Here is a 27,384-nt window from a genome sequence, read left to right as displayed (position 1 = left end):
CACACACACACACACACACACACACACACACACACACACACACACACTCTGTGAATTCCAGAGGCTTCCTATTACTTCCAGGATCAAATATAAAGTACTCTGTCTTTTACAACTTTAAATTAAAGCTCTTTACAACCTGGCCCTTTCCCATCTCTCCAATCTTCTTACATCTCACTCCCTTCCACACAGCCCTAATTACCATTTCTCACACATGACAATCCACCTCTTTCCTCTCCACAGTCTCAGTGTTATTCAAGTGATCCATCGATCTTCACTTTACCACAGCATTTCCACTGTGCCAATCTGACATTTTGACTAGTCCCCATCTAGTTCCTTCTTTTCACCCTTGCTGCTATGCATTCCTGGAGAAAATAAAGAAATTATGCTTCAAAATCATCTACTGAAATATCTATTCTATGACAATAGTTCTCCAAGTGTGGTCCCAAGGACCCCACAGGAGGTCCATGGTGTCAATATTATTGTCATGATGATATTAAGATGAAATTTGTTTATTAAAGTACTTTTCCTCTATCTTCTTTCCATCTAACTGGGGTTTCGACCAAAACAACATAGAGTAGCAAATTGGATGCAAAGCAGATCCCACTGTCTTCTCTTAATCCAGACATTAAAGAGACCTGAAAAAATATGTAAAATAATGCCACTCTTCAAAACTTATTTTTCTTTTGTAAAAAAAATGCTATTTGTGCTAAAATGTAATGGAATCATTACTATTTTAAATGAATTAATATTTTAAAAACTTCTTGGTCTGGATATCTAATGTAGCAAATATTAAGATATAACCTATACAATAAAAGCTCTTTGGGGTACTCAGTAATTTTTAAGAATGTAAAGGTCCTGAGACCAAAAAGTTTGGGAGCTGCTTCTATACAGTATACAACCTTAAGTGGGTCCTTACTGTGCTCAGAAATCTTTTAATTAAACATTGACACCTATTCTTCACCACATTAACTATTCCAAATATTTTCCTCACTAAAGTCTCCAAACCTGCTCTTGTACCCCCCAAACTCACAGCAGGTGAGCATTCCTCCTACTCACAGAACTCATGTAGAAAGAGACTGTAGATTTGTCTAGGGTCACCCAGTTGCTAGTAAAGTATCTAGGTAGGCTTCAAACTCAGGTTTTCCTAACTTAAGCACTCTATCCACCATGACACCTCACTGTCTTCTACTTTTTAAGATTACCCTACATGAGTTTTCTCAATTTCCTTCTGAAAAGTTTTTGTCTATTTTTCATCATGTTCATTCATTCACTCATCCTTTTCAGAAGAAGTGTTCTTTATCTTAACCAAGACTAATTCCCCTACTTTTGTTTTTAATCCCATTTATTCTTATTTCCTCCAGGATTTTGTTCCTTTAATTATTCCCTCATTTTCATGTCTTCAATCTCTCTCCCCCAGTGGCTCTTTCCTATCCTTGTATAATATGCTCAAGTCTAATTCCTCCTACTCTCAATTCTCCCCTTTACCTTCTACTAGGCTCCCTAGAGCTCTTAGCCCACCTCTCTCTTCCCATTCTCTGACAAACTTGGAAAAGGATGTTTATACCTGAAACCTCTACATCCTTACTGCTTTTTCACTCTAATAATTCTGCAATCTAGCCTTAGGTTCCAACACTGCCAGAACTGTTCTAAGATCCCCAAAGACCTTCTATTTACCAAATCTTTTTTTTTCAAATGCTTTATTAACTTCTGATTTACATCATTCATTTCTGCCAGATTTTGAGTTACAAATTTTCTCCCCGTTTTTCCCCTGCCCACCACCCCAAAATAGCAGTCCCACAGGATATCCCCTCCTCCAGTCTGCTCTCTCCCATATTTTCTCCCATACTCCTTTTGACTTTTCCAATGGATCTCCACGCCCCAGTGCCTGTATATGTTATTTTCCAATTACATGTAAAATAGTATTAATAATAGTATATATATGTATATATATATATATATATATTTGAGTATTTGATTTTAAAACTTTGAATTCCAGATTCATTCCCTTCCTCCCTTGTCACCCACCCTTACTGGGAAGTTAAGCAGTTAAGTATAGGTTGTACATGTGTGGCTAATGAAAAACAATAACATAGTAGATATATTGTAAAAGACTGACTATATTTCCCTCCCTTTTATCCCACCTCCCACTTGTGCTGTTCTCTACTTTGATCCCATCCCTTTTCAAAAGTGGGTGCTTCCAACTCCCCCCCCCCCCGCCTGCCCTCCCTTCCATCATGCCCCCTCCCATCCCCTTCCCTCCCTACTCTCCTGGAGGGTGAGATACCCTATTTAGTGTGTATTTCATTCCCTCCTCAAGCCAAATTCAATGGGAATAAGGTTGACCCATTCCCTTTTGCCTTCCTATTCTTCCCCTCCATTGTAACCATTTTCCCTTGCCTCTTCTATATGAGATAGTTTACCCCATTCTGTCTCTCCCCATCTCCTCTCATTATATTCCTCTCTCACCTCTTAATTTCACCTTTTAAGTATCATCCCTTCCTGTTAAATTGGTCCTGTGCCCTCTATCTATGTATACTTGTAAACATATATACACACATTCACATATGTATTCATATGCCCATATACCCTCATATATAGACATATATATACATATATATATATATTTCTATTCTCTTCAACTACTGAGAAAAATTTCATATATTACAATTATTGTTTTTCCATGTAGGAATGTTAATAGTTCAACTTTGATAAGTTCCTTATGATTTCTTTTCCCTGTTTACCTTCTCATGCTTCTCTTGCTTCTTGTATCTGAATGTCAAATTTTCTATTCAACTCTGGTGTTTTCAGCAAGAATGCTTGAAAGTCCTCAATTCCACTGAATGACTATATTTTCCCCTGAAACATGATACTCAGTTTTGCTGGGTAGGTGACTCTTGGTTTTAATCCCAGCTCCTTTGACATCCGGAATATCATATTCCAGGCCCTTCGATCCCTCAGTGTAGAAGCTGCCAGATCCTGGGTTATCCTGATTGTGTTTCTACAATATTCAAATTGTTTCTTCCTGGCTACTTGCAATATTCTCTCCTTAATCTGGGAATTCCAGAATCGGTCTATAATATTCCTAGGAGTTTTCTTTTTGGGATCTTTTTTAGGAGGTGATCGGTCGATTCTTTCAACCTCTATTTTGCCCTCTGGTTCTAAAACATCAGGGAAGTTTTCTTTGAGTACTTCCTGGAGGATGATTTCTAGGTTCTTTCTTTGATCATGGCTTTCAGGTAGTCCAATAATTTTAAAATTCTCTCTCCTGGATCTATTTTCCAGGTCAGTGGTTTTTCCCATGAGATATTTCACATTGCCTTCTGTTCTTTCACTTGTTTGGATCTGTTTAACAGCATCTTGGTTTCTTATAAAGTCATTAGCTTCCATTTGCTCCAATCTAATTCTGAAGCAATGATTCTCCTCATTGAGCTTTTGAGATTCTTTTTCCATCTGGCAAATTCGACCTTTTAAGGCATTCTTCTCCTCATTGCCTTTTTGAGCCTCTTTTGCCATTTGAGTTATTCTATTTTTTAAGGTGTTATTTTCCTCAGTCAGGCTGTTGACTCTCATTTTGTAATTTTCTTGCTCATGTTCTCATTTCTCTTCCCAATTTTTCCTCCAGTTCTCTTATCTACTTCTTAAGGTCCTCTATGGCCTGTAACCAGCTCGTATTTTCCTTTGAAGCTTTTGGTGCAGGAGTTCTGACTTCACTGTTTTCCTCCTGTTCCATGCTTTGCTCCTTGTTGTCCCCAAAATAGGAGTCTAATGTTGGAATCTTCTGTCTGCTTTGTTTCCTTTGCCTGGTCATGTTGCCCCTCAGTCACTTGACCCCTGGGCTTTTTGCCACAGTAGGACTCTGCCACCATCTGGGGGAGTCTTCGTCCCAAACGCTGGGGTTTTCTCAGCTGCCAGAGGTATTAGATGGGTGCCCTTCTCTGAGGTTTCCACAGGCTCTGGCAAGCTGGACACACACCCCAGGACCTCCACCCTAGACTGCAATCCAGATCCAAGCAGGTTAAAGCAAGAGTGATTATCCCTCAGACTAGAGATTGTTCCCCCTACACTCTGCAGGCCAGGAGCTGAAGCTGCCACCTGGCGCTGGTGGGGTGTGCTGGCAGCTCGGTGGCTTCTCACCCTGGGGGTAAAAGCCACACACACCCATTTACTGGGTCTCAATGTCCAGACTGCACTGACCTCTAACTTTGTCCTTTGCATCTATGTGTTGATAAATCTGGAAAGGGCCACAGCTGCTGCTAATCTGGAGTCCCTCCAGCTGGTGCCTGATCAGGCCTGCCCTGGGGCTAAAGCCTCTGCATGGGGCTGGGATTGGCTCCCAGAGCACTGCGCTGGCCAATTCCTGCTAGCCTGCTGGGCTGTCCTCAGCGGGAGGTTAGCTTCTCTGTGTCATTTTGTGGGTTCTGCAGTGACAAAGTTTGTTTAGAGTCCCCTTTTTACATGGATTGGGGAAGGTGGAAGCCGGAGCGGTGGGGAGGTCCTGTTTCTACTCCGCCATCTTGACTCTGCCTCCTCCTATTTACCAAATCTAATGAATGTTCTTTTAAAAAGTGAATAGTCATAGATCTAGAGCTGGAAGAGATATTGAAGTTCATCCAGTTGAACTCTCTCATCTTACAGATGAGTAAGTTGAAGCCCAATTAGTTAAGTGTCCTGCCCAAAGTCACACAGACAGCTAATGTCATTAGCTCTGAATGCTGCTCCTCTGGCTCCAAGTCCTGCACTTTCTAGAGTACCTTTTTCAATATTCATCCTTTCTGACCTCATGCAGCAAATAACAATGCTGATCACCCCTTCCTCCTGGGCATCTATCCTAATAATCAGGTAAAACTTAAGAGTAAGCTGAGGCTAGTAAGGAATGATAAGGACAACAGTCTGGACACTCAAAGTACCGGTTTAACTGCATGTTCATCTCCATCCTTGAGCCTTTTCCCGCCTTGTCCTATTGATAATATTCTTCCTATGCCAATCACTGACCTTGGCTACCCTATATCATTCTTACTCCCTCTCCCTCAGCAGGCTACCTCACCTACTTTACTGAGAAAACTGAAGCTGTCTGTTGAGAAATCCAACTCCCCTGTAGCACTTTGAAACCACAACTACATCGCCAATAATCTGTCTGGCTCTGATCCACTCTCCAAGGAATGGATGACTTCAGTTTCAAGGCTCATTCCCCTACCTGTGCCCTTGATCCCATCCCCATTTCTTCTTGGGAATACATCCCTCTTTCTTATGTTTAATCAGCCATTGGGGGAGAGAGATTGAAGACATGAAAATGAGGGAATGATTAAAGGAACAAAATACTGGAGGAAATAAGAAAACATTACATTTAATAGAAGATGACAAGTATAGAAGAAAGTGATAAAAGAAGACTATTTTGGAGAAGAAAGTCAGAGTGAAAGGAAATTGGAGTAAGAGGCTATGGGTTGAGATTGTTTTTGCCAGGAATGATAGTGTTTCTTTGATTACAATTCTCAGAGCCAAAGGTGGAAAAGGGTAGGAAAGATGTGATGCTCAGCAGCATGGCAGGGAGATGGCATGGTGTGTGAACCTTTGTTCTTGGATGGAGGTAGAGACTGGGGTTGCAGGTGGCATAGCCTAGTGACAGCCAGGAAAAAATGCCCAGGTTTCCTCAATCTCTGGAAATCTTTGCTTGACTCTACCATGCCCCAAAGCTAAAATTTTAAATCGTTTCTCTCTTTCGTTGTGAGCTGTTTGAAACAGTCATCTATCCTTGCTGTTCCTCCATCTTCACAACTTACTAACATCTCAACTTCTTACAAACTGGCTAAACTTACTAAAACTGCTCCCTCCAATTACTGAGGATCACAAGATAATAATGAGTTGGACCTCAGAAGCCATCTAGTCCAATCCCCTCATTTTATTTATTTATTTTTTAAAAGCAATTGTGGTTAAGTAACTTGCTCAAGGTTACACAGCCAGTTATTTTGTGTGGGTGTGGAGTATCTGAGGCTGGAACCGATCCCAGGTCTCCCAACGCCAGGGCCAGTGCTCTTACTCACTGCACCACCTGGCCGCCCCCAATCCCTCATTTTAAAGATAAGGAAACTAAGGCTCCAAGAAGTTAAAAGACTTGCCCAAGATCATACAGGTAGTCAATGAAAAGAATCTGAATTTGAACCCAGATTCTCAGGTTTACAAATTCAGCACACTTTCTACTGTACAACACTGTTTCCTGTTTGTTTTCAAAATGTTCAATATATTGGCCATGTCTGAAAATGTATGACTGATAATGATTGCTGAGACAACTTAGGGTCCTGAGCCCAAAAGCACTGGAAATACAAGCCCTGCAACTTCCAATTCCAACTACTAGCCCTCCTTCTAGCTCCTAGATCCAGAGATATGACCCAGCAACTGCCTCTGCTGGTGCTATACTTGCATCTGAAACCTATTTTGTCCTCTCCTATTAGAATATGAGGTCCTTGAGAGCAAGGATTGTTTTTCATTTTCATCATCCTTAGCATGGCATTTTGCAAAAAATATTTAATAAATACTTTATGATTCATTCCATACCTACAGCCCTCTAGCTCTCAACTGAGAGATAAGAAGTATGCTTTATCATCAGTGTTTTGATCTATAATGAAACAAGAAATGACATGTATGCATATGCCATGTGCCATGTATGAATTGTGCTCACTTGTCATCTCTGCTATTCAGATCATTATATTCTCTTTGGGCTTACCTTTAAGCATCAAAGCTACCTCTTCAAACTCTTTCTGACTCTCTAGTTAATGCTCTCAGGTTCCTCAAATCACCCTTGAATTTCCTCAGATCACCCCAATCTAAACACTCACAGTAGAATGAATAGTGGAATGTAAATTCCTTAGATGCAATAACTGTTACATTTCTATTTGTAAGGGACACAAGCATAGCCAGGTATCCTTAGCATATAGCATAGTACCTTAGATATAGTAAATGCTTTTAAAATGTTGAATTGAATTTAAATGAAAAAAAAATCTTCATGTAAAAGGTAGAATTTGATATGTATCTTTTGAAGGATAGGTATGATTTCATTAGGCAGAGATGATGGGGAAGGATATTCCAGTTGTAGGTGTGGAAAAAGCACAAAAAAATGCTGTGTGAAGGAGTTTAATGGTATTTTCTTTGTCTTTAATTCTCTAAAAATCATATATTTAGTAGCAACAGAAACAAATACTTAAACACTCAAACAGGGACAACTTCACATGAAGTCATAAATTACTCTTACTTAAATTTGTTTAATGTCTATATGGATTTTTAACAAGATAGGAATTTTTTTTTTTTTGCTTTTTTGGAAGGGGGAGGACAGGGCAGTTGGGATTAAGTGACTTGCCCAAGGTCACATGGCTAATAAGTGTTAAGTGTCTGTGGGCGGATTTGAACTCAGGTCCCCCTGACTCCAGGGCCAGTGCTCTATTCACTGCACCACCTAGAAGCCCCAAGATATGAATTTTAACAAATTCATATTTGTCCTGTTTGTCCATGCTCCCTTTAGAATTCTTTTCCTTCCATATATTTTCTGTATATTGCCACTGCAACATATGTGAAGGCAATGACATAGATATTTTGAAAGAAGAATCAATAAGACAAGGAACTGATTAGTTGTGGTATGTAAGAACATGAAAGATCAAAAATTACACAATGATTTTATACATGGGAAAATGGACAGAAATAAGGAAATTCAGAAGTGGAGAAGGTTTGATAGGGACAATTTTTATTTTGGACATGCTGAATTTGAGGTACTGGCAGGACACTTAGAAACAGATATCTTATAGACAATTAGAAATACAGTTCTCAACTTAAGGAGAGAGGTAAAAGCTAAAAATATAGATTGGGTGTCAGCAAAGAATTGATAACTGAAGCTAACTACACGTGGATGAAATAGCTAAGGAATGTAAAGATACAAAAAAAGAAGGGCAAAGACAGAATACTTGGTAACAAAATGATAATGGATTGGGAAGGGAAGAAAAGAGGACACAGTAAACTTTTCCACATCTCGGTTTTGCTCCTTGGCTTTGTTTTAATATTTTCTGTTCTATCATTGGGGATGCATAGGGTGTCCAAGGAAGACTAACACCTTTGGTGTGAGGACTTGTTTCTGAACCCTTTTTAGGGCTGCTCATCCACTTCTGATGCTCACTTTTCACCCAGCTCTCAGCTATGGCTCCAAGAAGCTCCAGCACATACAGTGGCCATATCCCATTAAAACCATCTTGGCAGATGGGCTATAAACCATGTTGAGGATAACTAACAGGCCTCAAACCTATCGGTGAGTTAGGAATATGTCTACTCTGGTCATGTAAAGTCTTCCCCTGGTGGAATGGGCAGATGAGAACAATTTGCTCCAACGGCCATGAAGGTGACTGAAGTAGGCACTATGGAATGCTTAAGAGCTTAGTCAGACATCGAAGATGCCATGGTCGTCCACTGCATCCAGACCACTGCCAACTGTCCTGGCTTTTGTCTTATCACTGGACTTCAATAACTCTGGAGGAGAGAGTGAGGCTGACAATTTGTGTAACTGTACTTCACTTAAATCCAATTCATTTGCAAATCACAAATCACCTGGTGACATCACTGATCTTTGAAAAATGAAGGATGAGCAACAATTGTAACACTGAATTTTTTAACTCCATACCCTCTAGTCTTTATTTTGGGGTATGTACTACGACTTTGCTAAGATTAAGTTTAAACCTCTGTTCTTTTTTTGAATTTTTCATTTAGAGTTTTAATTCCACTAGTCTTTTCCTTATTTTTTTTTTAGACCTTCCCACCATTTAAGAGGTTCTTGTGGTTAATCTAGTCTCTTAGAGGTATATAAATGCAGCTTTTGCAAAATTATATTCCTCTTCTGGAGTTTTCTGCTAACATTTTTTTCATGGTATTATTGACTGTATTAACAGATTTTCTATGGGAATTTTTTTTAAAGCTCTTGCTGATTTTAGTTTATTTGGCATGTTCCAGGACTGGCCACTCTCTGAGAGGTTGGTTATTATGAATATATGCAGCATGCTTGGCCTGATACAATTTCCACATGAACTTCAGAGGCTGTACAGGCATTCCATGATTATTTTCCTGTTCTCTTATTGTGTGGTAAGAAAAGGCTCTTCAACTGGCTTCTGATACCGATTTAAGAATGCTTATAAAAGGTCCCAATGACTCAACCTTGTTGTCCTTCCACCTTAGGTAAGCTGGAAGGAGGATGGCCAGCCTGCACATGCTCAGAAGCTCTTAGTGCCCAGTTCCTCAATTTCTAACTGTTCTGAAGGTTCTAAGGGAAAGATGGCCTTATACATGACCTCCCACCCAGACATCTTGTCAGAAGTCCCCCTAGAAGACACTAAATGAGACAAAGAAAGAAAAGCTAGAAAGACAGGATAAGAATTAGAAAAACGTGGTATCCTATGGAATGATTGATATTGCAGGATTCCCAATCTCCCTTGTCTCTGTGAATACAGTCTAAGATCAGGTTAGCGTTTTTTTGGCTACTAAATCATCCTCCATACCATATTTGGTTTGAAGTCTTAGTGGCATTTTCAGTTTGTTGTTATTTTCCCCAGAGAAATTGCTACTTAGCTTTTATTTGTGAAGATGTTCTGGGAACTCAAATGTTAAATTTTAATAAGATAAAATATAACAGAAATATTAACTTCTTGAGTCTATTTTATTATCTGTAAAATAAGGTAGTAGTATTCCAGTCATAAGTTTATGATCCTTGGTTCCTATTCACTATTGCCACCAGGAGAGTATACGTTATTCAGATCAATATTCTAGTCAGTGGAGATCTTCTTGGACCCCAAGTCAGTGTTCAATTTGTCACTTAATCCTCCCAGATTTGTGCCATTCAATTCAACCCAATTTAACAATCACTGATTAAGTGGCTCAAACATTGCTACCTTGATAACCACCACTGAGACAACCTAGGATTCTGAGCCCAAGGCCTTATTCAAGTGAGTAAATGAAGCAAGAAGCAAACCCAGGTTTTTCTGACTCCAAATCCAATGTTCTCTCTCTACACCATGCTGCCTTTAACATAAAAGGGACAAAAATAAACAAATAGAAGTTAATTTGAAGAGAGAGGGAGCAATAATAACTTGAAGGGGGTGGATATCAGGTAAGTCACCTAAGGCTCAAAATAAGTGGTCTGAGATGCGGAGGTGAGGAGGTAGTACCTCCTAGGCATGGGGAACACCATGTGTGAAAGACTGAAGATAGGAAATGGAATGCTAAATTTTGGGAACAGCTAACAGTCCATGCTAGCTAGAGGAGTAATATGAAACAGGTCTGAAAAGGTAGGGTTTTTTGTTTTTGTTTTTTTATAGAGGGTCTTAAATGCCAGGTTAAGAGTCTGCATTGCATTCTAAGACAAGAAGGAACCACTGGATATTTGTGAGTATGACATAGACTTCTGTCTTATTATTTTGGAATCTGGGAAATTTATTTGAGAAATTATTTTGGAAGTTCTGTAGAGGATGAATTGGTGGGGGGAAAGTCTGTCTGGAAGCAAGAGACCAGTTAGAAAGTTACCCAAGTGAGAGGTGATTAGGGCCTGAACTAAGTAAGTCACATAGTCACGTGAGTGACTAAAAAGGTAATAGATTCAAGAAATCTCGTAGAGGTAGAATTAACACAAACTGATAATTGATTGAATATGGGATTGGGGTGAGGAAGAAAGAAGAGTCAAGGATGTGTTAGAGCCTATTTTAGCTCTAAACAATTTACTGCTTATTTCTCTTACAAATGCAAGATATCCAGATATAATTACTAAACAAAGGCCTTAAATAATTACTAACATGTTTACTGTACTTATAGCATGCTTTAGAGTGTTAAATCAACATCTCACAGCATGAACAAACTTCCGGCACTTTTGTTCTTTGTACAAGCTAATGACCACCTGACTTATGCAGAGGTTGAGTCAAGGTCATGAAGACAGGTCCCAAATCAGTTATGAGATGAGTCTCATTCTCTCTTCACTTCTCCTTCTTTTGCTCAATTAATCAATTACAAAGCTCAAAAAATATCAAAGTGTAGACTTGGGAGGGGAAATCATAGATAAGAAAACATCCTTAACATGTCAGAAATAATTTTTTTCCTATACAAAAGGGAAAAGCTAGGAAGTCAGCTTTGGAGCTGCTATTAGTATCACCTTAAACTTTTTTTTTTTAATTTAATTTTTATTTTCACTTTCAAGTCCTCTCCTTCCCTATACTTTCTCCCTCACTCATTGAGAAAGCAAGAAATATAATACTCAGTATACATGGAATCATGAAAAACACATTTCCATATCAGCAACATTTCAGAAAGGAAAAAAAGAAAAAGAAAGAAGAAAAAAATGCTTCAATTTGCACTCTGAGACTATCAGTTTGGAGAACTGGAGGCAGATCAGATAGCATATATATATATATATATATATATATATATATATTATATAATGTGTCTTTTGGAGTTGTGGTCACTGTATTGACTGGGGCAGCTAGGTGGCAGAGTGGATAGAAGACAGACTACTAGTCTGGAATCAGGAAGACCTGAGTTCACATTTGACCTCAAATACTTAACTACCTATGTGACCCTGGGGAAATCACTTAACCTTATCTCCCCCAATTTCTTCCTCTATAAAATGAGCTGAATTAGGAAATGTCAAAACACTCTAGTATCTTTGCCAAGAAAACCCCAAATGAAGTCATGAAGAATTGGACATAACTGAAATGACTGAACAACAACTGTACTGATCAGAGTTACTAAGTCTTTCTTTTTTGGAGGGAGGAAGACAGGGCAATTGGGGTTAAGTGTCTCAGGCTGGATTTCAACTCAGGTCTTCCTGACTCTATTCACTGTGCTCTATTCACTGCACCACCTAGCCGCCCCACTGAGTTACTAAGTCTTTCAGAGCTGATTATCTTTAGAATATTGCTGTTACTGTGTAGATTGTTTGCTTGGTTCAATTTACTTTTCACCCAATTCTCATCCAAGTCTTCCCAGGTTTTTCTGAAGCCATCCCCTTCATTTCTTACAGCCAAATAGTACTTTGTCACATTTATATACCATAACTTATTCAGCATTTCCACAGCTGATGGGCATCCCATAAGTTTCCAAGTTTTTGCCACCATAAAAAGATATTTTTCTACATATGGGTCCTTTTTCTCTCTCTGATGTCCTTGGGGTATAGACCAAGTAGAGGTATTGCTGGGTCAAAGGTATGCACAATTTTATAGCCCTTTGGGCATAGTTCCAAACTATTCTCCAGAATGGTATAATGGTAATGGGAATTTGAAGATCTTCCCTGCCCCTTAGCAGGCCGAATGTAATCACATGGAGCCTGTAGTGGGAGGAGCTTTCTGAACAGGTGGAACAGGAAGGGTGGAGCAGAGCCCAGAGGAAGTTGGGAGTCAGAGCAGTTAGAGCTGGGGGAGAGAAAGGACATAGGCAAGCAGACAGCTAGTATTGTGAGTGTTTGTAGGAAGGCTTTGGGATGGTGTTACTCTCTGCAGTGTTATTGTGTATGGATGTCTTTGTTGCTACGATGAATTTAGTTTTCTGGTGTTGGATTTGGCTTTCTGGTGTCTGAATAAATGTTTTGCGTCTGTCTTCTATGTGGAAAGTCTGTTCTATTTTGTGATTTAGAACTATGCCAGCATATTTATAGTCACTGTCAGAGTTGGGATATTGCGCTGACACTACAAATGGTTGCACTAGTTCATAGCTGCACCAACAATGCATTAGTGTACCTATTTTCTCAAATCCCCCCCAACATTTGTCATTTTCCTTTCCTGCCATGTTAGCCAATCTCATGGTTATGAGGTAGTACCCCAGAATTATTTTAAATTACATTGTTCTAATTATTAGTAATTTAAAACATTTTTTCATATGACTATAGCTTTGATTTTTTCCTCTGAAAACTGTCTGTTCATATCCTTTGACTATTTATAAACTGGGTAATGGCTCCCTATTTTATAAATCTGGCATAGTTGCCTATATATTTGAGAAATGAGACCTTTATCTGAGAAATGATGCAATTTTTTTCCTCCAGTTTCTTGCTTTTCTTCTAATTATGGCTGCATTGTTTTGTTTGTGCAAAACCAGTTTAATTTTGTAAAATCAAAACTATCCATTTTATTTCCCAGAAATCATTCTATCTTTTGTTTGGTAAATATTTTCCTATCCATAGATCTGACAGGTAATTTCTTCCATATTCCCTTAATTTATGATACCACCCTTTATGTCTAAATTACGTACCCATTTTGAGTTTATCCTGGTATATGGTGTGAAATGGGGCTGGTCTGTTGCGTCTAGTTTCTCTCAGACTACTTTTCCAGTTTCCCAGCAGTTTTTGTCATATAGTAAGTTCTTGCCCCAACAGCTGGTATATTTGGGTTTACCAAACTCTAAGCTATTGTAGTTATTTGCTTCTCTATATCATATCTTTAATCTAGTCCATTGGTCAACCAATCTAATTCTTATCCACTACCATATTGTTTTGATGATTACTACTTGGTAGTATAGTTTGAGATTTGGTATTGCTAGCCCTCCTTCCTGCCCCTTTTTCTCCCCATTGATTCCCTTCAATATTCTTGATCTTTCATTCCTTCAGATGAACTGCTAACTTTTTTTAACTCTACAAAGTAATTCTTTGGTAGTCTGATAGGGAACTAAATAAGTAAATTTAGATAGCATTATCGTTTTTATAATATTGGTTCTGCCTGTCCACAAGCAATTAATATTTCTCCAATTATTTATATCTGTCTTTGTGTGAAAAGTGCTTTGTGTTCATATATAGTTCCTGTTTATGTTTTGGTAAGTAGATTCACAAGTATTTTATATTGTCTGAAATTATTTTAAATGGAATTTCTCTATCTCTTCCTGCTAGGGTTTTTTTCTTGGGGGGCAGCAATACCTAGAAATGATGATTATTTGTGTGGATTTATTTTACATCCTGAAACTTCACCAAAGTTGTTATTTCAACCAGTTTTATGGGTGGCTCTCCAGGGTTCTCTAAATATATCATTATATCATCTGCAAAAAGTGATAGTTGTTTCCTTGTGACTTATGCTTATTCTTCCATTTCTTTTTTCTTGTCTTATTGCTATAGGTAGCATCATTTCTAGTATATACTGAATAGTAATGGTGTTAATAAACATTCTTGCTTCACTCCAGATTTTTTGGGAAGATTTCTAGTTTATCCTAATTACAGATAATAATGGCTTTTGGTTTTAGATAGACACTATTTATTATTTTAAGAAAAGCTCCATTTATTCCCATACTTTATAAAATATTTTTTAACAGGAATGAGTGCTGTTATTTTGTCAAAAGCTTATTCTGTATCAATTGAAATGATCATGTGAATTTTTTGCTAATATGGTCAATTATGCTTATGATTTTCCTCATAATGAACCAGCCCTGCATTCCTGGTATAAATCTAGCCTGATCACAGTGTATAGTCTTTGTGATATATTGCTGTAATTTCCTTCTAGTACCTTATTTAAAATTTTTGCATCAATTTCATTAGGGAAATGGTCTATAGTATTCTTTTTCTGTTTTGATTCTCCCTGGCTTAGGTATATTCAAGCCCATACTTCTGTCAAAGAAGTCAGCTGATAACATTCCTTATTTACTTATTTTTTCAAAAAGTCTATAGAATTAGTGATTCTCTACCAAAGATATTTGATAGAATTCACTTGTAAATTCATCTAGGTCTGTTATTTTTTTTTTCCTTAGGGAGTCTTTTATTTAATTTCTTTTTCTAAGATAGGGGTCTTTAAACACTCTATTTTCTGCTCCATTAATCTGGACAATTAATATTTTATAAAGCCATCCATTTAATTAAACTTTGTTAGTTTTATTGGTATAGAGTTGGGCAAAAAAGCTCCAAATAATTCTTTTTATTTCACTTTCATTGGTGATGAATTCATCTTTTTCATTTTTTGTGTTGGTAATTTGTCATTCTTAAAAAAAAAAAACAAATTAGTCAATGATTTATCTGTTATTAGGTTTTTCATAAAACCAACTCAGTTTTATTTAATAGTGGCTTTGAAATTTTTTTTTTAAAGCAATTGGGATTAAGTAACTTGCTCAAGGTTATATGGCCAGTTATTTCTGGGTGTCATGGTAAGTATCTGAGCCCGGATTCGATCCCAGGTCATCCTGATTCTGGGGCCAGTCATCCCGACTCTTACTCACTGTGCTACCTGGCTACCCCGGCTTTGAAATTTTTAATTTAGTTAATAACTCTGTTGATTTTCAGGATTTCTGTTTTTAGGAGCTGTTTAACTTGTTGGTTTTCTATAATTTTTAGTTGAATGATCAATTCCTCTCTTTGACTCATGAAAAAGTTTACAGATATAAAATTTCCCTCAGTACTGCTTTGGCTACATCCCACAAATTTTGGTATGTTATCTCATCACTGTCTCTATCTTTAGTGAAATTATTGTTTCTATGATTTGTTTTTTGTTCTACCTATTCTTTAGGATTAGGTTATTTAGTCTGCAACCGATTTCTAATCTATGCTTCAAAGGACCCTTAGTGAATGTAATTTTTATTGTACTCTGGTCAGAAAATGGTATATGTAATATTTCTGCTTTTCTACATGTTTTCAATTTTCCCCCCATGTTCTCATTTCATTAAAAAATTTTAAAACATTCAAAATTTTTTTAAACTTTTGCATCATATATCTTCCAAGAATTCTAGTTGAATTTGTGACCAAGCTGTTATTTTCATTTGAGGCTTTGCTTGTAGAAGTTTTGGAGTCATTCTCTTATTTTGGGTTTGTGTCTCGAATGTCCCTGTTAAGAGATTTTTATGGTGAGATTCTTTTTGTTTGTTTACTATTTTAGCCTAATTTTGACTTCAGATTTCTGGAAGGGAGGTTTGCACTGGTCCTGCTGCTACTTTCTTGGGGGATGGGGGTGAGGGATATTGAATGCTGTGAGATTCCAGGCTCTCAGGAAGAGCTTAGTGGGGGAACCTGCAAGTTTTTGGTTTTCTTTTTTCTTTCAGTGCTCTCAAAGTCTTCTGATCCAGGACAGAGTCTGATCACTGGTCCCCTGGTCTAAATTCTGTAAGTTCTTTACCTAGGTTTACATCTGAGCAATATTAAACTGCTGTTAAGACTCAGTCCTTATCTTCCAACTTGAAAGCTCCTATGGTTCAGAAAGATAGAACTGCAAGCTTCCCTCTAGTTTGGTATTCCTGGCCTGGTTATCAAGGAATAATAGCAAGTTTCTTATTGGGTTGAAAGTTGGAATTGAGACCCCACTCTGCTTCTGGAATCCAAACCGTGTGGTTTGATTGCTTGCTTCTGAACTTTCTCTTTGCTTAGGATGTCACCGAAGGTCTGCAACTGTTCTTCACCCTTGAGCACAGGTCCTTTCCTCAATCTGCCCTGGATCTGTGACCCAAGACAGCTGCATAGTAGGTGACAAAAACTGTCAACTGACACCTGTTCAATGCACTAGGTACCCCCTACACAACCTGAGACCTCCTCTCACGCTAGGACACAGTTCCTCCCTGGGTTGGAGACCTCTATGTAGTGTGCTCCTGATCACATACCATCTTCAGTGCTCACAGATCTGTCGGTCTCCTTATGCCAACCTGGGATTGAGAAAATGACTTACTGTGCTGTGTTCTTGAATTTCCCCATCAAGACCTGGTCTAGTGCATTTTCTAGGTATGCCGGAAGGATCTGGAAGCTGGGGCAAGGACTTGATGTCCTTCTTCTTGCTAATCTGCTATCTTGGCTACACCTCTCAAACTTTGTTAATGTTGAGAATATTACTATCTTCAAGTCACCTAGGACTGCATTTCTGGGGTCATCTATGACACCAGAGTATCAAAGGAATGACTTTTATCTCTCACCCTAAATAAACAATCCATTACCCTATCTTATCATTTCTGTCTTCATAACACTTCTTATATATAGCATATACCCTTCTTTCCACTCACACAGCCTCCTCCCTAGTTGAGGTTCTCATCACCTCTTGCCCAGTCTATTGCAAAAGCCATCTAACTGATCTTCCTGCCTAAAGTCTTCTCCCACTCCAATCTGTCCTCTACTCAGCTGCCAAAGTAGTTTTTCTTAAAGCACAGTTTTGATTATATCCCTCCACTAAGTGAGCTCTAGTTACTTTCCATTGTCTCCAGGATCAAACATAAAGTCCTCTGTTATTGTTTAGAATTCTTCTTACACTATTCCTCCCTATGATCCAGATGTAGTGGTCAGTTTGCTGATTTGTACACACAACCCTCCATCACCCTCTTAGTGCCTTTACCCTGATTGTGTCTCCATACTTCTGTGCTTTTCCTCCTCACTGCTGTCTCTTATTTTCCTGGCTTCCTTCAAGACTCAGTTTGAATCTCATCTTTGGCAATAGGCCTTCACTGACTATATCCCTCCCCTCAACTCACTCTGGTTAGTGCCCCCCCAAGTTACCTTTCATCTACTCTGTATAAATCTTATATGTACTCATTTACATGCTTTCTCCTCCATTATAATGTGAGCTTTTCTGGGGTAAGGACTAATATGACATTTTTTGTATACCTGGTTCTTGCCACAGTCACAATAAATGTGACTGACAGACTATTTGTTATTTGTACATTTCCTGATGTTATGAGTCATGGTCCCAGTATTAGACTGAGAGATCCATGTGATCAAGAAATGTCAAATTTATTTTTTTAAATATCCCCTAGGCATACTGTCCTATATATAGAAGGTACCTGGTAAATATATGAATCAAGCAAGCTGCATGGATATGGACACCAAAGCTAGAGTTCAAATTAGTTCAAAATTAATTTAAAAATAAATGTATGATCCATAAACAAGATCCATAAAACTACTTTGTGTCATTTTGAATAATGAGACAAAGAAAAAGGTACAAATGCCAAAATCTATATATATATTCAACAATTGAGTGCTTACGCTTTAAGGTCATCTAGTGGTACAACATCTGATAATTTTACTTCCTGAAATTCAGCTGTTAATTCCGAATCATCTGAGTCTCCATCCAGCTCTGATGAACTTAAAGATGACATTTTTCACAGTGAAGCAATCTGAAAGGAAAGAAAATTAACATAACTTCCATAATATTACATTTGAACCCTAGTCAAGACAGCCTATATGAAATATTGATTATAAATGCTAATTTCAAAACACTTAAAAAGGAAGGAAAGATTTTTTTTAGGATGCTATTAAGCTTACAGAATTTCATATAATAGAAAACTGTGTTATTAATAAGACCACTGGATTAGGAATTAGAACTGTATTCTATAGTCCCAGGTTAATTTTTAACTAGCTGTATGACCCTGGACAAGTCATTTACTCTGTCTGTTCTTCATATACTTTATTTGTAAAACAAAGGGTTTAGATTAATGAGCTTTAAGAACCTTTCCAGTCCTGACATTCTACTACTGTGACATGGTATGGTGGAAAGAGCCCCAAATTTAAAAGTCAGAAGATCTAGGCCTATGTTCCAAGTTAAGGTACTTTCTAGTGGTATGATGAAGTTTGATCTTATTTAATAGCGGTGTGACTGAGGAAAAGTCATTTAACTTCTTGGAGTCCTGGTTTACTTATCTGTCAAAACACAAAACAAAACAGAGAGGTAAGATTAAAATGCATAGAGAAAAATGCATAGAGATGATAACAGAACCCATGGGTGCTGAGATTACCAGGCGAAATAACATAGAGCAAGAAGAGGCGTAGAACTGAGGAACCCCCAGAGTTAACAGGCATGATCCAGCAAAGAAGATCCAGCAAACTCTGAAAATCTTGCACCCTGAATAGTAATATGGACTTCCATTTCTAGTTTTCACAGAATTATGGAATTTCAGAGTCAGCACTTCAAAGCCATCTATACAAACCTGTACCTGAACAAAAATCCCAAAAACATATCTGAAAATGGTCATCATCCTACCTTAGCCAACTGCTGAGACAGCTCTAAACACTGAGGCCTGTGAACTTGTTTTTTTAAAAAAATATTTCTATGGCAAGATAACTGGTTTATTTGGTTATCTTGTGTATTTAAAAACATTCTGAGAGGGAGTCCATACACTTGCTTCATCAGACTGCCAAAGTGGGGTCCATGACACAGTAAATATTACGAACAGTGGCTTGGAATGATTAATAAGTTTTTCTTATATTGTTATTATTAAGACGAACAACTAGTATTTATATAGAGCTTTAAGATTTGTGAAGCTTTTTACTAATATTTCATTTGATTCCCATAACAATCCCTGAAGATTGGTGCTATTATAATTCCCAATTTAAGATAAACAAACTCAAAATTCGAGATGTAGAGACTTACCCACGATCACATAATTACTAAGTGTTTGAGGCAGGATTTAAATTCAGATATTCCTGGCTCCAAACCCAGCACTCTTATCCACTGCACCACCTATATTATTATTTCCTTATATAATCCAGTTCTGCCATTTTATTACACAGCACTTTGGCCAAGTCAATTCACTTTCGAGGGCCTTGGTTAACTCATCTGTAAAACACAGGGGCTGGACCTCCAACATCTTTTCTAACTCTATGATTTCTCTGAAACTTCCTTCCAGCTACCATAGCGCCTAGTTCTCCCCTGGGGATAAAGTAAAACAAGTGTAATTCCTCTTTCCCAAAGACCTGCCACCCGTGTGCTCTCCCTTATCCCCTAAGTCACTCAGGCTCAGTTTCCTCATTTGCAAAATGGGGAAATAGCAGCACCTACCTCCCACGATTTCGAGGACCAACTGAGATCATATGTGTATTAACAATAGTAACAGCTAAAAATTGTCAAAATCTACATAGTGCTTACTATGTGCCAGGCAATGAGCTAATCGCTTAGCAATTATTATCTCATTTGATCCTCACAATAAGGGGCTACTATTATCCCCATTTTACAGATGAGGAAACTGGAACAGAGGTGAAGTGGCTTGCTCCAGGGTCACAGTCTGGTGAGTGTCCGAGGCTGGATTTGAATTCAGGTCTTCCTTCAGCTCCCCGTCTTGGGGGGATATCTCCTGCCCTTGGGTTTTACCTCTCACTTCCTGGCCGAACTGAGAAGGGGTCCGCAAGGCCCTCTCCCTGAGTCCTCACTGCCAGTCAAGACCGTAACCGGGGAGATCTTGGGTTGGTCTGTTTCTTGGATTTTTCTTTTTCTCTTTTTTCTTTCTTTCTTTTCAAAGTCCGGTCCTCGGATCTGGAGACTCATGAGCAGCGCGGGGATGGATGAAGGCAGACTTGAGGTTGGGCTTCGGGAGGGGGAGGCAAGGGCTTGGAGGTGGGAGATGATGGGCTGGAGATTTTTATTTCATAGTCAAAACAGGTCCAGGGACATCAACAAAAAAAGGCTCGGTGGTAACTGACGACAATGGGGAAAAAAGGCAGCGGCGTTTGCGGTGTCAGCCCGAAAAGCAGCTTCCTCCACGTGCGTCCCTCAGCCTCAGCATCTGGACCTCGCGCCGGGGCGGAGATAGGGACAAATGTTGGACTACAAGCGCCCCGGCCCTTCCGCAGCTCCCGCAACCCCCACCCCCGCAAGCCCTGCGGTCCGACTGCCAGCAGCCTCCGCAATCGCGCTTGCGCGCGTTTTCCCCGCTGCCTAGCAATCCCCGGGAGGCTCCTCCCCCTCGGTTGCTCTTGGAGACTCGGCCTGCGGGTGTGAGCGGATGGTGTCAGTCTATTAATAAAGTTTGTACTACGGGTCGCCGACAGCTTTCCGAGTACGCGTCTCTCTGAATAAGCGTGTCCTGGCCGGGCCGCCGTAGCAAGCCTTTCTGTGGTGGGTGGAGTTAAACTGAGGTGACCCCCAAGCCGGATCCGCCGCTGAGGCCTGCAACATGTTCAAGGTGAGCATCTGTCGCTCTCTCCGACCCCGCCCGGCCACCGGCTCGCGGAGCTTCCTCGCGGCTCCCGCTCCGGACTCCCAAGGGACTGCACTGGTGCGGTGCTGGCTGGGTCTGGGGACAGCGCTCAGTCCTGGACGGCAGGTAGCTTGAGGCGTTTAAGTCCCCTCCCCCCAGCGTGCACGCTTTACGCGTGGAGCGGAGACCTGGGTGCAGCTCCCGGGAGCATCCCGCATCGTGGCCCCGAGTTTTGTGGGCGCCTCGAGGAGGGCCAAGCGCCTTGCACCAATTGCTTCTTTTGAGCCTCGAGACAGCTCTTTGAGGTAGGGGGCCATTGTTGGCCTCCAAATAACCTGCCCCCACATGTCTTTGCAGCCGCCCCCCGCCCATTTTCTGGCTCCTGACCCTAGTTCTCCTGGCGTTTGCACTGGTAGCGCCCTACGCCTGCGATGCCTTACCTGCGCCCCGAAGCCCACTTGGATTCCCTGGCTTCGTTTTAAGATACTGAACAAGTGTCAGCTTTCCTAGACCCTCCCTCATTCTCTACTACTAGAGTAAGGGTACTTGCCTTAGCAGGCATGGTGCTTGGAGTGCCTGGCCTGGAGTCAGAAAGACCTGAGTTCAAATCCAGCCTCACTGAGCAATTCACTTTATCTCTGGTGGCAATAAATAACGTCTACCTCTCAGGGTTGTTGTGATGATCAAATGAGATCATATTCATGAAGCATTTCTCAAATCTTTAAAGTGCTACAGAAATGGTGGCTATTGTGATTTTGTATTTGCCTAGGTAATTACTATTTTGTATGTGCCTTGATTTTTTACAAATTCTTCCTCTTTTAGTAGAGTAAGCCCCTTAAGGTTGAAGTTGTTTAACTTTTATCTTTGTTATCCCCAGTGCCTGGAACCAATTAGGTGTTTAACAAAGGTATATTTGATTTATAAGTGAGCAAACTGAAATTGTGGTTAAGTTCTTTGACCAGGATGGAAAAGCTTGTCATTGAGGTTGGATTCAAAATCAGGTCCTACTGGACTCCAAATCTAGCACTTCATTCACTAGTCTGAGCCGGGAAGATTATTCCACAGTATCTCCTGGAAGACACTGAGAAATATGTGTCTCTGTGTGTATACATATGTTTCTATATAGATGTGTATATTTACACATATATAGTTGAGGTTTGAGGTTTAGGGGTGCTCCGAGACCCCAAAATACCAACACGCCCAAATGAATTTGACTCAAGCCTTCTCTCAGCCAAAGTAAAGCAAAGTTTATTAGAGATTTGCTATAGTTGGTGGACTCTTAAGGAGCCTAAGTATTTGTGACGCTTGTGTTGGACAAGTGGGCCAGAATAATCTGATGCAGGGTGAGTCTGAGCTAGATTAGTCTCAGCTCCTTCACAGAGGCAAGATGGGTCTTATTTACAGAAAGGTTGTGGGAGCAATCTAGAGGTGGTCTAGAGGAGGAGTCTAAGAAGGATCTTGACTGAGACTGAGGTCTGACTCCAGGAATGAGATTAAATGTGGGAAATAGCCGAAGGCTCCCTGGATTTGACAGCCGAGGGCTAGGCTAGTTTAAGGGTAACAGATTTGGGTATAGATATTTTGATAAGATCAAGGGTGGGAAGTAGCTGGACAATGGAGGGCTAGGCTAGGTTAAAGAGTAACCGTGAGACTTGGGCCTAGCAGGCAAATGCCTCATCAGTGGGAAGATTCAGTCAGTTCTGGGGGTTTCCCAGAACCACCCCATCATATATGTTTATATAAACATGTGTGTAAGTATATAAAATATCTGTGAGACTGATGTCTCCCTCAAGTGCAATCAGTGTAGGTGCAGTTCTGAGTCACTGTCTGGAGTAACTTTTGAAATTGAAACTTTCATAGCTAACCCAAGGCCACAAACATTTATTAATCACCTACTTTGTGTTCAGTGTACTGTGCTACTGAGGCAAAGACCACAGGAAAAACAGCCCCTGCCCTTAAAGAACTCATATTCTTCTATGCTAAAGTACTATATGCTAGGTATGCATACCCTAGGGTATTTCGCTTTTTTGTGGAATTAGTCAAGCGCTGATTTAACCCATGTGTTCCATAGGTTCCCAAAGTGGTCAATACTGCTCCCTGGGGGGAGGGGGTTGGTAGTCCCTGGTGCGATTGGGAGTGTTGGATAAAAATAAGGCATTGGTGGAAGTGTAAGGAAAAGAAGAAAAATTTGAAAATCCTTTCATACATCTTTCATCTGTTGTGTATACAACAGAGTTAAATTCATAGTATTTATTAGTAGTAAAATATTATTTTCCAAATAAACACACAAAATCCAAGTTATAACCATCAGTGGTCAAGTCTGCAGACAGGTCATAACAAGCAAGTGTTAGCTGTCAAGGGAGCATGCACTGGCAGGAACTGTATGTGTAATGACTTATTTACAGCATGATACTATACGGTTACATAATATTGTATCATCAAAATTTCAGTGCAGGAAAAAACCATAAATTTACAATAAATTATTGAATTTAAGATGCATTGGAAAAATTATATATTTTTAAATGATGCAAATTTATTAAAAACCACCATTAAAGGGTTAAAGAAAGTAGATTTCCAGGGGGGTGCTGAATAATTTTTTCTTTTTTCTTTTTTTTAGAGGGCAGTTGGGTTTAAGTGACTTACCCAAAGTCATACGGCTAGGAAGTGTGTCTCTAGTGTCTGAGGCTGGGTTTGAACTCAGGTCCTCCTGACTCCAGGGCCAGTGTTCTATTCACTTCGACACCTAGCTGTCCCTGAATAAATTTTTTTTCAAAGAGAATGGTAAGCCAAATAAGTTTGGGACCCTTTGGAATCTAGACACCTCTCCGCTAGAGAATACAGAGAAGTAAAACAGCCCGCTTCGAGGTTACATTTTATCTGTCGGAACATACTAAATAGGTATACACAAAGTAAAGCAAAATTGGGGGGAAGGGGGCAGTGCAGTAGTAGAAGGGTGAGGAGATTAGGAAAGACTGTGTAATAGGTATAGCTGGAGTTAAAGGTGAATTAGGAGTGTATTGGAGGCATGGTGGTAAAGCAAGTCAAAGATGGAAGAGATGGGAGATTTTGGGAAGTGGAATAATGTATGAGATGGATGGAAAAGTAGGTTGAGGCCAGGTTGTGAAGGTATTAGGTATTTAAAAGCTAAACAGTAACTTATGTTTTATTAGAGAGCCATTGGAGTTTGTGTAGTGACATGGTCAGGGTGGGACTTGAGGAAAATTACATTGGAGAATGGAGGGATGAGACAGGGAAACCAATTAAGACTCTTCAGTAGTCCAAGAACGAGTCCAAGTGTGAGTCGAAGTGTGAAGAGAGAATGGTACAGTTGTGAGATGTGGAGGTAGAATAAGCAAGACTTAGCCCTTCTGACACTTAGGATGAGGGAAGTGAAAGCCAAGGATAAGGCCAAAGTTGGGAACCTAAATGACTGGAAGAATGATGTTCTAGAAAAACCAAACAGAGGGAAGGTGGGGAGGGGGAGGGGTTTCAGGGAAAGACTTGAGGTTCAGTTTGGGGCATACAGAGTTTGAAATGCATACTAGATATGTAAAGATATCTGAGTTAAAATCCTGTTTCTAGTTATTTGCTCTGTGAACTGAATAAGTTACTTTAACCTTTCTGAGCCTCTATAAAATGGATTTTTGCTACTTACCTTATGAAAGTTGTAAAGAGAATGGGGCATAAATTTATAGTTCCATATAAATTTGTAGTTCACATTGATAAAAATACTTGAAGGATCCATAATATCGTTGAGCGAGTTTTTCTATCATGAACCCAGGTCACAGTATGACTTCATGAATTACTTAAAGGAAAAGAATCACCTCTCTAGTGCTGGAGCCTCTTAGAGCTTAACTATTTAATCCACTTATGAAATATTGACTTCCAGGCCAGTTACTGAGATCAGACTTGAAGAATTCCCAGCATGGTAGGATGACACAGTCTTTGACAACCTTGAGAACAAACCACTACAGAGCATGAGAGTAGAATGTTAGTGGAGAAAGCAGTCAGTCCACAAACATTGTGTCTGCTGTGCCTAAGCACTGGGAATACAAAAACAAAAATGAAATAGTCCAGGCCCACAAAGAGATAGCATTCTATCAGGGACAGCAAGGTATTCCCACATAAGTAAATACAAAATATATGTAAGGTAATATCATGTAAGGAAAGAAGAAGCTGGAATAGAGGTAGGGGTTCCAAGGTGAGGAAGAACTGCATTCTAGGGATGGGATGACAGCCTGAGCAAAGGCATGGAAACAGGAGCTGCAGTGGCCTGCACAAGGAGGCCACTTGGACTAGACTGTGCATGAAAGGAAGTCACATGTAACATACCTGGGAAAACAAGCTGGAGTCGGCATGGGAAGAGCTCTGTATTCCAAATAGGAATTTGTCATTTTTATCCTACCAGCAGTAAGGAGGCAGTGGAGCTTTTTGAGCAGGGAAGTGACATTAGACCTGTGCTTTAGGAAAATTATTTTGGCAGCTGTGTGAAGGATAGATTGGAGCATGGAGAAACTCAAGGCAGGGGCCCCAAGCCCAGTGACTACATCTGGTAAAGGAAAAAAGGATCTAGAGACAACAATGGAATTGGAAAGAATAATAAACACACCAAATTGAATGCTGTCAAACCATGATTTCCCGACTCGGCCCCTAAGAATAGATGAGAAGGGAATCTTTCTCCTTTTTCTTTCCAGATATGTAGGACTGTGTATTTGGAACATTACATAGGTTAGCCTCTCAAAATGTTGTTTAGTTTTGCTGAAATCTTTCCCCTATTTGTTGTGAGAGACGAGAGACAGTCCTATTGAGAAATGTAGGTGCTGTAAAAAAACAAAACATACCTGTTTTTTAAAAAAATTTGAAGACCAGTTACTCTAATTTTCTGTCTTATCAGCTCTTGTATTTGGAGGAAATAGCAGTTTTCAGATTTTATTTGACTCCTTCTTTTGGAGAGCTTCTGTTATCTCTTAAAGTTGCTAATTTATTTCTTTGAATACTTAGTTCATCTCATCCGTGTATTCTTACAGCCAAACAGATTGGAATCCATCTTTGCCTTCTCATGTCCAAATTTTATTTGTCTTTTTGTAACATTTCCACAGAGCATGAAAAACTATTGAACCTGTCATTGTTTTATTTCTTTGGCTGCATGACTGACCCACCTCCTTTTCATGTCAGTAATTTTTTTTCTTCTAGTTAAAAAAAAAGCCCAAACTCCTAGTTTCCAGAAGTTATTGTATAAAATTGAATAATGAAAAGTTCAATTAATCACCTGACTTAATTAACTACTGTGTGCAATGCATTGTTAGGTGCTGAGTATGCAAAAGTAAAATGGTCCTTGTTCTCAATTACCTTACATCTAGGGGTTGGATATGAGAGAGGTATATAGAATGGGAATACAAGTAAGAAAATACAAAATAATTTCAAGAGGCAGAGAGTGCAAACCATTAAGGAGATTTTGAGGTGGTAACTGAACTGTGCTTTCAAGGAAAATAGTGTTTTCAAGTGGGAGTGAGGAAGGACTTATTCCAGACAGAGGGACCTACTTGTGCAAAGGTACAGAGAAAATTATGTATGAGAAATAACTAGCAACCTGGTTTTACTGAAATGTAAGTAGACTTAGGGGAGTAATAGGAGATAAGTCTAGAAGGGTAGGTGGGAATCAGGTTGTAAAGGGCCTTAAGTGCTAATCCTTATTGCAAGGGAAAACTCAATTGAATGATTGAGGGAGAAGGGAAGAGTTTTTGAAAAATGATAGGGATGGAAGAAAAAGGAATATTTGTAACCAAAAAATAAAGTTCAGAATGGAACATAGAAATAAATTGAGCAATTTTGTTACTAATATTGTAAATTTGACATGCACTTTAAAAGCAAACTACATTACTAGTTCACCATTTCATATAAGTTATGTTTTTTGTTTTTCTTTCTGTATTTGAATGTTAGTTATTAAATTCATGATCTAATGCTAGGTTGAGAATTTTGTATTTCATCCAGAGGTAAAAGGAAGTTATTGAAGTTTTTTAGTAGGAGTAATGATGTGGTAAGATCTGTGTTGGAGGAATGCTGACTTGGCAGCCGTGTGGCAGATGGATTGGGAGAGGAGAGAAAATGAAAGCAGGGAGACTGGGGAGGCTATTGATATAGTAGTATGGATGAGAGATAAGGAGGCTCAGAATTAGAATAGAGGTTGACTTTGATAGAGATAGAGGCAGAATCGACCAGACTTGGCAACAAAATTGGAAATAGGGGATAGGAAGAGGGAAGAGTGAATGAGTCTTAAGATGGTGTAATAAGAATGTAAATTTTGAAGATCTTCCCTGCCCCTAGGCTAATGTGCACCTGAAGCCTGGGGTGGGAGGCTTGTTTTTCAGTAGATACTTCTTGATTGGCCAGTGAGTCAATAAGGTTGTTACATTCTCTGAGCCAGGAGAAGGCTATATAAGCCCTGATGTGTAGCTTTGTTTTGGGACTCACTTTGAGAAGTGTTCTGTGATTTGATCTGAATTCTGGGAAGCCGTTGTTGAGAGTCCCCCGGCT

At 39.4% G+C, this 27,384-nt stretch overlaps 2 protein-coding genes across 3 annotated transcripts in view; one reads left to right on the top strand and one right to left on the bottom strand.

The window, feature by feature from the left end:
* The window catches only part of CUNHXorf58 (chromosome unknown CXorf58 homolog), a 70,701-nt gene extending 50,166 nt beyond the window's left edge, over positions 1 to 20,535 (bottom strand). The window contains exons 1-2 of the mRNA XM_069065639.1: positions 20,025 to 20,535; positions 17,924 to 18,054 (exon numbers count right to left, since the gene is read on the bottom strand). Of these exons, the coding sequence (XP_068921740.1) occupies positions 17,924 to 18,036 (113 nt within the window). The 5' untranslated portion in view covers positions 18,037 to 18,054; positions 20,025 to 20,535. The remainder of the gene's footprint in view (positions 1 to 17,923; positions 18,055 to 20,024) is intronic.
* Positions 20,536 to 20,685: 150 nt separating this feature from the next.
* APOO (apolipoprotein O) overlaps positions 20,686 to 27,384 on the top strand; it is an 82,609-nt gene continuing 75,910 nt past the window's right edge. The window contains exon 1 of one of the 2 annotated variants that reach the window (XM_069065641.1): positions 20,686 to 20,835. In XM_069065641.1, the coding sequence (XP_068921742.1) occupies positions 20,827 to 20,835 (9 nt within the window). In that variant the 5' untranslated portion in view covers positions 20,686 to 20,826. The remainder of the gene's footprint in view (positions 20,836 to 27,384) is intronic. The other variant, XM_069065640.1, reaches the window with a different exon arrangement.

The sequence above is a fragment of the Petaurus breviceps genome, unplaced genomic scaffold (genome assembly GCF_028583685.1).
Source record: "Petaurus breviceps papuanus isolate PSGF00001 unplaced genomic scaffold, PetGlider_PUasm1.0 90696, whole genome shotgun sequence".
In the NCBI taxonomy this organism is placed as follows: domain Eukaryota; kingdom Metazoa; phylum Chordata; class Mammalia; order Diprotodontia; family Petauridae; genus Petaurus; species Petaurus breviceps.
This window is presented reverse-complemented; position numbering and strand designations above follow the sequence as displayed.